The sequence below is a fragment of the Lactuca sativa genome, chromosome 7 (assembly GCF_002870075.4).
Source record: "Lactuca sativa cultivar Salinas chromosome 7, Lsat_Salinas_v11, whole genome shotgun sequence".
In the NCBI taxonomy this organism is placed as follows: Eukaryota; Viridiplantae; Streptophyta; class Magnoliopsida; order Asterales; family Asteraceae; genus Lactuca; species Lactuca sativa.
The window spans coordinates 62,116,584-62,132,127 of NC_056629.2; the positions used below are offsets into that span (position 1 = coordinate 62,116,584).

Consider the following 15,544-nt stretch of genomic DNA (forward strand, 5'->3'; position numbering starts at 1 on the left):
TAATTAACAAAAATGTGACAAATATGAATATGATATATAACTGATAATGATAATAACATAAGAATATAATCATATAATTGATATTTGTAAGTATTTTAAGAAACAATTAAATATAATTTTCAATTTAGATTTTCTGTTTATTATAATATATAAATTAATAAATTACGTACATTAGTTACAATTAAAAAGTTGCAATATTAAAATCATAATAGTTTATATTTATAAACATATTTAAATTAATAAAATGGATATATTTGGTTAAGCATGAAAAATCAAATTAATGTTATTTAAGATAACTATTTATTTTGAACAAATGCAATTGCATGGTCTTTTTTATTTTTTATTTATTTTTATTATTTTTTTATTGAAACAACAAATCTAATTTATTTCTAAACTACTTTTTAATTCTATATATGGTTACAACGAGACTTGAACCATCAACCTAAAAAAAAGACAACACATGATACAGTTGGATTAGAAGTTTTTTAATGTCTCTTTTATAATATATTAAATGTATGTTCGTTTGTTATACGGAATATATATATATATATATATATATATATATATATATATATATATATATATATATATATATATATATATATATATATATATATATATATATATATGGTAAACTAAATTCTATTAAATTGTAAAATATTATTCGCTTAAAAGTTATATTATTCACTAAATAAGAAGTTATTAAGTAATACGGCAGTTAATTTAACCAATTTGGTACATTTTTTATCAATAAATAATGAACTTATATATTAATTTTATTTTCGAAAAAAAAAGGTCGTTTTCGAAAAGAATTTACATATCTATTAAACCTTGTCTTACATAATTGATATTCGTAGTTGAAAAAGCCTATTGATTTGTAAAATTAAATTTTGTATATTCAGTACACTTAATAAAATTCAAATTATTATTGTAATCAAAATTAATAATTTTGTAGGTTATCAAATTTGTACCACATTTGAACATCAAATAGGACTTGCATTAATATGTAGGAGTTATATATGACACTGACAAATGTCACTATTATAATAAATATTTAAATAATTATATTTCTTGATGTATGATTGCTGATATCAAATTACGGGATAATATTTTTTAAAGTTTTTTAGAGTTAAGGATCATACGAATTACATTATCCGTTTTAACAAAATATCATGTTGAAAAGATATTATTAGTAGATATAATAGCATTATTGAAATTAAAAAATGTATAGTTAAATGAAATATTTCTATTTATAATTTTTTTTATCAATAAATAGAAGTTATATGTTATAAAATTAATTGCTACTTTTGTTTTATGGTGATATTTTCTAAACAACCATACTAGAAAGTAGAAACGTATTGAAAAAATTATAAAAACAAAGCAGTCATTTTAATTTCATTTGATATGTTATCACAATTGGTTGATTTCGATTATACCTAAATTATGTGATTGTTAATAAAAGCTTCATAAACTTTATATATATATATATATATATATATATATATATATATATATATATATATATATATATATATATATATATATATATATATATATATATATATATATATATATATATATATATATATATATATATATAGGGTTAGGTTCATTTGAGACCACTTATATTTTGTGAGGCCGTGAGACGCATTTGTTTATTTTTTTTTATTTTTTTTTATTTTTTTTTTATTTTTTTTTAGTTAATTCATGTTCCGAAAATAATATTTAAAAAAAGAATTTTTTGATTTTTCCATTTATTTTGCATTTTAAAATTATTTTTAGAATATGTACAGTGTAATATTCTATTTAGAATATTTCACGTATTTTTCAAAAAAAAAGAATTTTTTTTTTATTTTTTTTTATTTTTTTTTATTTTTTTTAGTTAATTCAAGTTCCGAAAATAATATTTAAAAAAAGAATTTTTAGATTTTTCCATTTATTTTGCATTTTAAAATTATTTTTTAGAATATGTCAGTGAAATATTCTATTTAGAATATTTCACGTATTTTTCAAAAAAAAAAACGGATTTTTTTTTATTTTTTTTTATTTTTTTTATATTTTTTTAATATTTTTTTTAGTTAATTCAAGTTCCGAAAATAACATTTAAAAAAAGAATTTTTGGATTTTTCCATTTATTTTGCATTTTAAAATTATTTTTAGATTTGGTCTCACGGTCTCACAAAATTAGAATGGTCTCAAATGAACCTGAACCTATATATATATATATATATATATATATATATATATATATATATATATATATATATATATATATATATATATATATATATATATATATATATATATTATCATTCTGTTATTATCTTCTTTATTTTGTATTGTTAACGGAAGTAATCATACTTTTATTATGTGTTGCAGGATTTTGACAAGGTATATGGGCCGGCCTGGCATTGCATTGTGGGTTCAAGTTTTGGGTCATTTGTGACACATGCAACCGGTTGTTTTCTTTATTTTTCCATGGAAAATTTATACATTTTAGTTTTTAAAACAAAAGTTCTAAAAAATGTGAACGCTCTACAATAAAATTAATGGGTAGATGAAATAGTATGATTCCTATATCAGCCACTATAGTTATGTGCCTTGTTTTTTTTAGGTTTGTTGATTGCTTACTATATATTTTTGAAACTTACATGAAAACAATTATATACAGTTCACGGTTTGTATGTCAGCATGAGTGTTTCATGTTTGAAACTGTAAAAACAGATGTGATAGTTTAAAATGATTCTACACTATTTAGTTTATTAACAGAATGTTTTTTTTTTGAAATACTTAGACCTAAATGATTATCATGGCTTGTGACTTTGGTTTTAATTTTTTTTAACAGAAGTGTAGCATTGATTTTGTTTTTGAACTATTTTGATAACATAAGTTGAACAGTTATACCAGTATTTTAAAATTTTGCTTTGAACATAAAAGATTAAAAGTGTAAATGAAAATATTACATAATGCCAAATTACGTTATAAATACTAACAAAAACTAATCCCATAATCAGTCATTCTCATTTGTCTTCTGCAACCTCACACGCGGAGCTTTGTCATTTTTTTTGTTAGAAATAATTCATGTACTTCAATTTTTACATATTAGACCCAAAAATATAAAAAAAATCAAATGTTGAAGTTTCGTCTCTATGCAACCTCATGTTTTTACGGTTCCTCAAGTTGTAAGTTTGCTTCTCTATGCACATGACTTTGGAGGATCTCTCTAGGTACATGACTTTGTAGAATAATGAAATAATATTTTTGTATATATTTAGTCATTTTTTTCGTACACAATCCACCATTAAATCACATTATTTGTTTAAAACCTGTCATGATGATCGGGTATTAAGGTTAATGTTTTTACACGATTTCCATTAAGCTTATTTTTTATACGATTTCCCATTAAATTATATATTGGTCATCTTCTCTAGCCAACACCATCTATTACCACCGCCACCGTCCATCCATCTCTAAGTAACAAACACCACCTTTTATTATCTGAAAAAGACCAATTAAGTCATGTTTTCCCGGTGATTCATATGTTATTGTTGGGATCGTCGGTACTTAGTGAAGATTGAATCAAAGAGTGATGAAATCTCAATCTAATTATGATATGGATCTCTATAAAGTTTGTGAAGAGTCTTGGACACTGCATGTGTGAAGTCTAGATGTAAATATATGTGAAGCGCAAGATTGTCTCTCCAAAAGAGCCATTGTGCAGAGAAGGGAGACACCAACATTTTATATATATATATATATATATATATATATATATATATATATATATATATATATATATATATATATATATATACACTTATATTATCATGTCACACTGATGTAGGATACACCAACACTTGTAAATAAATGTAGAGCCTAAGATTGTCTCCACAAAAGAGTCTTTATGAAGAGAATGAAGACTCAAACATATATAACCACTTATATTATTGTGTTGCACCAATGTAGGATACACTAACATTTGTAAATATATGTGGAGCCCAAGATTGTCTCTCTAAAAGAGCCCTTGTAGAGAGAAGGGGGATTCCAACATATATACTCACTTTTATTATCGTGTCGCACCGTGGTGAGATACACTAACACTCCCCCTCAAAGTGAGAGGCTCAATGAGGATAGACATGGATGTGTTGAGTCATGGGGGTGCGGGACACCGACTCTGATACCATGTAAATATAGGTGGAGTTCAAGATTGTCTCTCCAAAAAAACCCTTGTCGAGATAAGGGGATTCCAACGTATATAGCCACTTATATTACTGTGTCGCACCGATATGGGATACACTAATACTAGCGCAAACATGAGCGACAATAAGAGATAAAAACAGTGTTGTCTTCGATAGTTTTCTACCCAACCTGTTTTGGGTAAGTGTGAATATGAAGTTTCATTGTGACCTATTTGGGTTCCTCACCGATGTTTTTGTTTTCCATCAATGGATGTCTAGGTGTTTCAACATCTGGTATGTTGGTAAAAAATTTGATGATATCTAAAAATATGAAAATGGCTATATATGAATAAAAATTAATTAGTTTAATGGTAAACCATCTATAAAAATATATTAATGGTGTTTTTTGAACAAAAAAATACAAGTTTAATGGTGTTTCTTTCGACCCGTAATAGTCGGTCAAAAAGATATTTCTTCAACAGTAAATATAAATTTAATCATAGATAATGTAGAGAAAAAATTGACTAAATATATACTAATAACATTACCTTACCAAATCATTTACTCTTGAGATTTCAATTTATAGTAAATTACAAAAGTAGTCTTTGATGTATTGCTTAATTTATGTATTTACTCTTTAGTCTGGTCGATTTTTGGGTTTAAAAATGTGGAATAAGTTACAAAACTACTCCATGGAGTATTGCTTAGCATCTGTGCTTGGTCCAACCTTTTAATTATTTACTTTTGGGTTCACGAGTGTTACAATTCTCCTCACTTTAATCTGACTTCGTCCTCGAAGTCTGCCTACGCAAATAACTTTGGATAGTGTTTCCCCATCTCCTCTTCAGGCTCCCAAGTCCATTCTAAGCCTTTCTGGTGCTGCCACTACACATTCACTAAACCCACTTCCTTGTTTCACAGAGTCTTCATCTTCCTATTGAGGATCGTCATTAGTCTCTCTATGTAGTTCAAACGCTTGTCCACCTGAATATACTCTAATGACACTACTGCGGAATCATCAACTAAACATTTTTGCAGCTGAGAGACGTGAAAAGTGTTGTGAATCTGACTGTCACACCCCCAAACCGGAACGGCGGAAACGTTCGGGGGCGGATGACTTCATGTGGTAACGTAACAAATGAATACATAGTAAAGAAAGCAATACAACCATCATATATATAATTGAAAGTTTATATTGTTAAAAGGTACATGTTCAAAACCAATTACAATATGATGCCAAAACATGAATTTAAACTGGCGCCGCAGCGTCCCTTCTTCAAAAGCTGTTTGTTACCTGTAATTACTGAATCCCTGGGACATACAAGTAGTTTTGAAAGAATAGATCAGCATTTAAGCTGGTGAGTTTCATAAGTATTAAATGACAATGTTTGTATGAAATGAAATGTTTTGTTCTTGTTTGTTTGCTTCTAGAAAATCCTATATTTTCTACTAGTATAAATGTAGCCTTCTCTCAAGACCAATGTTTGTTTCTAGAAAATGTATGTAAGTATAAAATTTCCAATACGTCTGAAAAACCCCGTAAATCAATGTGTTTTCAATACTCCAAGTGAGTTTTATAACCATGCTATTGACTAGAAATGCCTATACACAACGTTCTTCAGGCGTTGGAATGTTCTGACGTTTGTCACCCCAAATGGTGGACTGTAGCTAACAGTCAGGGCGCGGGTTGTCAAGCCCGTATAGATCTATACACAAACACCATGCTCCCCCTCCAAGGGATTCTAGTATATAATATAGGACTTGAAATGCGTACTCGAACGTACGTGAAGTTGATGTCTCACAAAACTTAGTATAAAACAGATTTACGTGAAAAAAATGTTCGTTTGTTCTTGTATATGAAAGTAAACTTCTTGAAATAGTGTTTCTAGTATGTAAAAGTTTGTAATGCTCTCGTAAAACTATACCTATTATAGTTTTCTAAAAATGTGTCTTGTTTGCATAGTAATCCCTAGTAAAATGTTCACTTGTTATGAAAAGTGTAATTTTTGATGTAGAAGACAAGTTTGTAAACAAAACATATATATATATATATATATATATATATATATATATATATATATATATATATATATATATATATATATATATATATATATATATATATATATATATATATTTTCGATGTAGAAGACAAGTTTGTAAACAAAACATATATATGTATATTTTCGATGTAGAAGACAAGTTTGTAAACAAAACATATATATGTATATGGTTATATATATGTATAAATTTTAAAAGATGATTTGGTATGTTTCGTAATTGTTGTTCATATTCTTACGTTTTTATTAGAAACTTTGCATGAAATAATCCTTAAGTTTGATACTAAATACCTTTTTGTACTTATCACTTTTGTAAAAATGGTAATTAAACATATTTAAATGATTGTGTTTTAACTTCCTTAATGTATAAACATTGCTCAAAAATGTTAGAAGGTGTTAATAAATCTATAAACCACTTTTGACAGTTTTACCCCTTACTGTCCCTGTTTTTAGAAAACTCATAGAAAAATCCTCGTAAGTCAAAAACTGAATCCGTCACCTCTGAGAGTTTATAAAATGAGTCTACTTTGTTCCTAATTTTTATTATTATTTTTAGTGGTCTCAAACTAGTGTGAAAATGAACATCTTCACAGACTGGTCCGAAATCACTTCTGAAATGACAGGCAGTTTTATAAAAATCGTCATAAATTGTAGAAAAATCGTATGAACGCGTGCGAGTAGTCATTAGAAAGGTATAAACTTGAAATATTTGCATATTTTACAGTTTTGAAAGATATTAAGTTTAAGATGGTCAAAACAGTCCGTGAACAGGACTCAACTTTTCTGTAGAAAGCTGTCATTTAAATTTGAGTTATGTTTAGTGTTCTAACTTGTATTCCCCCCTTAAAACTTGAATAAAACATGAAAATGTAGGGGTATGAACTCACCTTATGTGAATACTTGAAGAATGGAAGGTTGAAGATGAACTTTTGGTTGTTGGTTTGATGCTTCAAAACAGCCACTCTTTTGGTTATGTTGCTGTCACGAAAATTTCACAGCAAAAGAGCAAGAAAAAGGGTAGTTTACTCACTGTTTTGAATCAATAATTTTGAGTATCAAAACAAGTAACTTCCAGGGGTATTTGGTGGTAAAAATATCAAGCAAAAGGAAGGTGTAGATGGGTGAAATGGTGGCTGAAACACAAAAGGGACAACAACCCTTTAGTTCATGGTTTTGATGGCTTTGGAAGGAAGTTCTTGTGCTTGAAAATGAGATGAAGGTTGAGAGTAATTCCCTGGAGTATTTGCTGGTCAAATGAGGGTAAAATGAAGATGACATTTCGTGATTATGAAGGAGAAAAGAGTGTAAGAGGATAAGGGGACAAAACCTAGACTAGCTTGTGATGGGATGTGAGTTTAAGTGATGTGATCTTGTCTAGCCACTTGCTTGGGTGGTTGCTTAGAGATAGAGTTAGTTAACTAACTAACTACTAGTTATTTAGTTAGTTAGGAGTTCTAGTTAAGGAGAGGAAAGGTCTTAATCTTGAAAATTAGAAGAGGGATTAAGAAGCATTCTTAGTAAAATGTCTTAAGTGATTAAGCACTTATTAGTTAAGTTGGCACATATCTCCACCAATTCTCTTATCTTAATTGATTTAGAAATCATATTCCTTACATGAAATCACTTTAATTCATGACCCATAACTAGTCATTCACTAGATAATAATACATATATACAAATACATACATGTATACTTAGTATAAAATAACAATGTAGTTTTTGTGTATTTGAACTTTAATGTTTATGTTTTATTGTTTTTATTCAAAAACACTTAAATACATTTTAATTATACCTTATAATAATTCATTTTATATTTTAATTTATTTAAATATAAAATTTATTGAGCAATGTATAATTTCGTGACATTTAACCGGTTAACCATATCGTTAAACACGTTTTGTCACTTTGGTTCGTATATTTGTCAAATTTAGATCCTTCACATCTATTAAGCAAATGTTTTACATAGAACCTAACTTACTTATCAACTAGAGACATGTTGATACAAAAATTAAGTTTGTTGCGTTTAAATGATGTTATATGCTAATTTCACAAACCGGTGATGGTTTGTAGTCATACATCATAACGAAATTTATCAATAGTTACTTGTTTTATTTTTCACAATAACTTATTTAAATAAAAGAGGTTAAATTCCTTCAACCATTCTTAATAAAATACTCATATTGCTTAATAATCAAAACATAGCATCGTACGATCGTTCCTATTTTTACCAATTGTTACACTGACTGAGCTCCTATGGTAGCTCCAAACGATATGTTACTCAACCCACCCGTGCAATAACCCTGAAAGGACCAATATATATGGGACCCATCTTGCCCCGCATCCTGAACTGGATGTCACCTTTCCAAGGCGACACCTTCAGAAGTACCAGATCACTGACCTAAAACTCTAAATCTGATCGGCGTCTATCAGCATAACTCTTCTGCAAGCTCTGTGTGGTCTGCAATCTCCCACGCACCTGATGGATTAAATCAGCAGTCCGGAGCACCACCTCCATGCTACCCATAACTCACTGATCGACCTCGTCCCAACAAATCGGGGTCCGACACTTCCTCCCATAGATCATCTCAAAAGGAGGTCGATCATTGTTGGTGTGATAGTTATTGTTGTAAGAAAAATCAACCAAAGGAAGATACGTATCCCAGCTACCGCCAAAATCCAGCACACATGCCCGAAGCATATCCTTCAAAGTGTAACATCCGGAATCCCTGGTATATTATTGTGTGTTTAATTTTTGAGATTTATTGAGTGACTCGACGAGTTGTGAGTCCAACTCATCGAGTAGAGTCGAATTGACCGTGTGTGATTAATGAAGGGACTCGACGAGTCAGAGAGCCGACTCGCTGAGTTGGTGATGTGTTGTGAAACCCTAATTTCCTGGGGTTGGGGCCTATATAAGGGAACTTATGCCCCCATTTCTGCCTCACCAGCTGCCTAACCTTCCTATGTAAAACCCTGAACGTGTGTAGCGAGCTAAGAGAGTCTTAGAAGCTAAACTTGGAGTAACCTAGTGCATCTTTTGAGGAGAAGATGAGATTATCCAACAAGGAAGCAAGAGAATTGGTTGGATCTAGAGTATCTTCATGTTAGGGCTTCAGTGGGAGGTAAAAGCTTGCACCTTTCTCATTTATTAGCCTAGATCTCATTATATTGGATGATTAGGGTTTCTTCCACCTTTTTGTTGGGACTTCGATCATGTAGAGTAATCATGGGGTTTAAACCTCAAATCTAGACCTTGTGAGGTCCCTAGAGCCTAAAGGTCCCAACTTTATTCATCCACGTGAGGGTTATTGTGCTTAACACCTTGAGAGAGCATGTTTTGGTATATTGGAGCAAAAATTACCATACATGAACGTAAAGATCGAAGCTTTACGTGACAACTGAGTCTTCAGATGCTAGATCTAGTGTTTGGAGTGGTAGATCTACTTTGAATCGTCTGAATAAGGAATGAGTTTGAATGGACTCGCTGAGTCGATGAGCCGAATCGACGAGTCGGTGAGGGTTTTTCCCAATGAGCTTGATCATGCGATAACTCGGTGAGTTGGGGGTCGACTTGACAAGCTGAGTTGGACCTTCACGAGACTTCTGAGGAAAACGAGTGGACTCGACGAGTCACATGGGTGCACTCAGCAAGACGGGTCAAACATGGGTTGTTAACTCGAGTTTGACTTCTATTGACTTTAGGGTTGGGTCAAACATGAGTAATGGAGATCATGGAGGGGTAAAATGGTGTTTAATCCACTTCAAGAGTTAGAGAGAGAAAGAATAGGCTTCGGGTATTAGAGTCATGAAAAGAGTATTGATTAGAGATATTCATCCTTTATGTTAGGCAGAGGTTGGTTCGAGATTCGAGTATGAGGTTATTTGCTTGCTTGCTTGCGAGGTGAGTCTTCTCACTATACTTACCATGATTGGCATATTTGTGTGACGAAGATGTCTTATGTGTTTATATTGAGTACTGAGATATCCTGCATTATGTCTATGTGATTTATGTTGTGTATGATGGGTTTAGAGCATTCTAACACTTCCTAAGTGTTCATGCAACCCTAATAAACCTTGGATCTATGTTTGTCTAAATACATGCAAAATTGGTTTCCAAGGTTCATAATCCTATCTAGCATACATGAGGAACTTTAATCCTAAAACAATGGCTAGAATTACATACCTTGTAGTTGATTTTGATTCCTTGAAACCTTGTGAGCCTAGCACCCCAAGTGTGACGCCTCAAATGCTTCACACAACACCAAATGCTTTTGGAATGACTTTTGAGAGAATATACACACTTCAAAAATCAGCCTAGCCCTCTTATCTCTTTGTGTAGCCGATTTTGGTGGATAATGAGTTCCTTATATAGTGTGACACATCTAGGGTTATACCATGTAAACCCTAATGTGTCATGACTCTTCATTTTCATGTCCCATGGGTTTGTAACTCCCATGGAGTATCTTATGGGTTTAACCCAACTTGATAATCCATGGAGCCTCTTAGCCCACTATACAAGTTATGGATGATTTACATAATCAACCCATATATTTGATTAGTTATCTTTTGATCACTTAATTAATTCCAAATTAATTCTTGATCAATATTAATTAAATAATAATACTATTAATATATTAGACCTTATAATATATTAATAAACCACAAGTGTTATTTCTCTCATTTAGTCTATCCAAATGCATGGTGCCATGCAACCCAAATGGACCATGCCGGGTCGGGTCAAGTACATACCATAAATAGTTATGGACTTAGACACCTTATCCAACAGTCTCCTACTTGGATAAGTCTAATAACTATAACTGCTAGTATGACTTCAGGAACCGATCAACAATCGTAGCTCTTTCAAGGTCTCTCGGAACTGAGAAGATGATGATATGCCAGTTAAGATAAGTGATCATATAATTCTCTGTTCTAGATATCAGTCGGACAAATACATGGAACAATGTCTTACTTATTGTCCAGCAGTTTGTTTCCCGATTTCCGATTTGTTTGACAAAGAACTTAATTGAACACATCAACTTAAATCTGACCGGGTCCGGTACATAGGTCAAAAAAATCATCGAGGGGCCCAGATATCAGCTTCTAATCCAAGAAGGAACAGATAAACTTCGACTCATATGTTTGTTCTACTACTCATTGAATTATACACAAGAGCACGTTTTATAACATCGAGTTACCAATGCGTTTCCGTACAATCAATGCATAACCAACTCATAAGTAACAAATCATATCTCTAGGTTTGAAGACTTATAGGATATTACCGTCTCACGATCACTCGAGATGAATTCCATGAAGTGATTCCAGTGAGCGTGGGTTGAGTCTAATGCTCAGAACTTATGAGCACTAATGATTGTTGTAGCCATGTCCAACAACTTAGACCTCTGCAACCAATCATGACAGTCTTGATTCATACCTACTTCTGACATATGACCGACTGTGGAGGTTCGAATAATATGATATACCAAACATAATTGTTTTGGAAGTCAAAACATGCAAAAGAAATATAGAAAACGATTGACAAGAGATAACAACACTTTACTCATAAATAAAAATCCTTTTATTCATCATCTAATGTCAATTACACTTTACACATTTCAAAATTATCTAACTACTAAATCTAATATCATCCTTCAGCCCTATGCTCCTAGCAGCTGGAGCTGCTTAACCCGAGTCAGTCCCTTCGTGAGGGGATCTGTTGGATTCTCATCCGATGATACCCTGTTTGCCACGAAGAGTCCTTCTTCTATTCGATGTCTGATGAATTGGTATTTTCTGTCGATATGTCTGGATCTCCCGTGATCCCTTGGTTCTTTGGATAAGGCAACTGCACTTTCACTATCACAGAAAATTTCCTTTGGCTCCTTAATTGCTGGTACAACTCCAAGGTCTCCAATGAAGTTCTTCAGCCATATCGCCTCCTTTGCTGCCTCGCTAGCTACTATATACTCTGACTCGCAAGTTGAATCAGCCACTTTCTCTTTCTTGGAACTCTTCCAAGAAATTGTTCCCCGTTTAAGGTAAAGACCCAGCCTGACTGAGAGCGGAAATTATCCCTATCAGTCTGAAAGCTAGCATCACTATACCCTACAACTCTCAAGGCATCACTCCCACCGAGGGTAAGGACCCAGTCCTTAGTCCTCCGTAGGTACTTGAGGATATTCTTTACCGCAATCCAGTGTGCCTTGCCAGGGTTCCCCTGATACCTGCTAACCATGCTCAAAGCAAAGGCTACATCAGGTCGAGTACACGTCGTAGCGTATATGATCGATCCTACAACCGAAGCATAAGGTATTCGACTCATTTATGCTATCTCAGCCTCAGTACTAGGGGTTTGTGTCTTACTCAATCTGACGTTACTTTGGATGGGTAACTCTCCTTTCTTGGAGTCCTACATGCTGAATCTCTTCAGCACCTTATCCAAGTAGATACTCTGACTAAATCCAATTAGTCTTTTACTCCGGTCTCTCAAGATCCTTATCCCTAGAATATAGACAGCTTCTCCTAGGTCCTTCATAGAGAAACACTTCCCAAGCTAGGACTTAACTTCCTGCAGAGTTGGGATGTCATTTCCTATGAGCAGTATGTCATCCACTTACAATACCAAAAAGCTAACTATACTCCCACTAGCCTTGACATATACACAAGATTCATCTTCACTCCCAGAAAAGCCAAATTCTTTGACTTTCTCATCAAAGCAAAGATTCCATCTACGGGGTGCTTGCTTTAATCCATAAACGGATTTCTCAAGCTTACACACTCTATTAGGGTACTCTGTATTGACAAAACCCTATGGCTGACTCATGTAAACATCCTCAGCCAACTTTCCATTAAGGAAAGCGGTTTTGACATCCATTTGCCATATTTCATAGTCATGAAATGCAGTTATGGATAACAGAACCCTAATAGACTTAATCTTGGCCACTGGAGAAAAAGTCTCATCATAATCAACTCCCAGAGTTTGTGAGAAACCCTTTGCAACCTGTCGTGCCTTATAAGTGTGTACATTACCATTCATGTCGGTCTTCTTCTTGAAGATCCATTTGCACCCTACAGTCTTATGACCTGGTAGATTCTCAACCAAGTTCCAAACTTGATTGTCATACATGGACTATATCTCGATGTCCATTGCCTCTTTCCACTTGGCTGACTCAGGGCCTGGCACGGCTTCCGCGTAACTATTAGGTTCATCCATACCTATCAGTGTCTCATCACTGATAAGTGTATCACCTTCCGCAGTAAAATGGAATCCATAGTAATGCTCAAGTGCATTCTTAACCCTTTTGGAACGCCTCAGAGGTACAGACTTGCCAATTGGCTCAACAGGAGTTTCCTCCTCAAGTTGAGTGCTAGGGTTTGTAGTTCCTTTACCACTTGACTCTTCAAGGTCAACTTGCCTCCCACTGTTTCCTTGGCTTATAAACTCTCTCTCTCTCTCTCTCTCTCTCTCTCTCTCTCTCTCTCTCTCTCAAGACAGCCCTCCTAGGTAGAAAGACCACATTTTCACTAGGTCTGTAGAAGAGGTAACCAAAGGATTGATGTGGGTAGCCGATGAAAATACACCTCTCACTTTGAGGTTCGAGCTTATCATGAGTCTCGCTTCTCACGAAAGCCTCACAACCCCAAATCTTAATGTGGTCTAGTTTGGGTACTTTACCAGTCCACATCTCATGAGGATTTTTGGCAACTTTCTTTGTAGGGACTAGATTAAGGATATGAGTGGCAGTCTCTAAGGCATACCCCCAAAATGAGATTGGTAGCGAAGCTCGACTCATCATGGAGCAAACCATGTCCAACAAGGTTCGATTACGCCTCTCAGCTACACCATTCAACTGCGGTGTCCTGGGAGGTGACAATTGTGAGACAATCCCACATTCCTTAAGATAGTCGAGGAACTTTGAACTAAGATACTCACCACCTCGATCGGATCGAAGCATCTTAATGTTCCTGCCCAATTGATTCTCGACTTCCTGTTTAAATTCTTTAAACCTTTCAAAAGTCTATGACTTATGCTTGATTAAGTAGACATATCCATATCTACTGTAATCATCAGTAAAAGTCAAATAATAACGATTAGCATCCCTTGTGGCATGTTTGAAGGGTCCACACACATCTGTGGGTTCAGTTGTCCATGGAAGAAGATTTCGGTATGGTATGAGATTCATTCGGTGGTACCCTTCAGAGATAGGATAAATTCATATATGGCTAAGGGTCGATTTTGAGGGCGAAATCTAATTCAAGTGGGGGAGAATGGTAACATCCTGTTTCAGATTGTCCGTGGTCAGTGTTGGTGGGCCACGAGTCGGGCGCGAGAGGGTTTTGGGTTGAGGCGAGTTGCTAGAAACGTAAGGGATCTCATTACCTTTCGATATGTATGAGGATTGTGGAATCAAAGTTTTATCTTTGAAGCTATGAAAGTTTGGAGGGTTGACAAGTTAAGTCCTTAAAGTCAAGAAGTTGGCAGCGAAGTACGCTGGGCGTACGTATGCGTACGCTTAGCGTACATATGCGCGTGTTTCTTAAGCAAGAGCCACCAAGTACGCTGGGCGTACTAGGGGGTACGCTGGGCGTACTAGGCTCAGAAGAAAACCCTAATTAAGTGAAGTGTCCCTATAAAAAGAAAGAGATGGTCTCATTTCTGGTCACCTTCTTTAGTTATTAAACCCTCTCAAACCCTAATATCCGTTCTTGAAGCTTGTGGTGGCCATGATGAACTTGTTTGTGTTCTTGTGGACTTTTGAGAGTTAAGAAGGAGCATGGAACGGAGTGAAGTCGAAGAGCAAGTTGTGGATCTGAGCTTCCTTGGGGCTAGAGCACCATTTGAAGGTATAACGCTCCAAGCTTTCCCTCTCTTTTTGTTTTGTGCATTTTAGGGTCCATTTTAGGGTTTTTGGTCCCAAGCTTGAGACTTTATGAGTTGATGCACTCCAAAGATTAATAACCTGTCCTTTTAAGTGTATCTAGTGATGAAGAACCATAAAAATGAGGTCTTGATCGTGTGAATCTACCCATAAAGAGAGGGATAACTTTATGGAGTAAGAGATGTTAGGAATTCCAGATCCAAGAGATAAGTTAAGGTCTTAACGGGTTAATACACAGAAATTGATTTAAGCTAAACAGAGAGTACGCCCAGCGTAATCCTAGTACGCCTCGCGTACTGGGCTGAGGTCCCCTATCAGATTTGTGCATGCTTGAGTACGCTGAGCGTACCAAGAGAGGTACGCCCCGCGTAACCCCTTTGTGGGCTTTTGGGCTAGGTGATCTTTTGGGCTTTAAGTGTTGGGCCGGAAT

At 34.0% G+C, this 15,544-nt stretch overlaps 1 protein-coding gene across 1 annotated transcript in view; it reads left to right on the forward strand.

Moving 5' to 3' along the window:
* LOC111893350 (uncharacterized) overlaps nt 1–2,762 on the forward strand; it is a gene marked incomplete in the record, with an annotated part of 4,250 nt that extends 1,488 nt beyond the window's left edge. Inside the window, 1 exon segment of the mRNA XM_052765947.1 lies at nt 2,378–2,762. Coding sequence (XP_052621907.1) covers nt 2,378–2,544 — 167 coding nt within the window.
* Between the last annotated feature and the right edge of the window lie 12,782 nt (nt 2,763–15,544).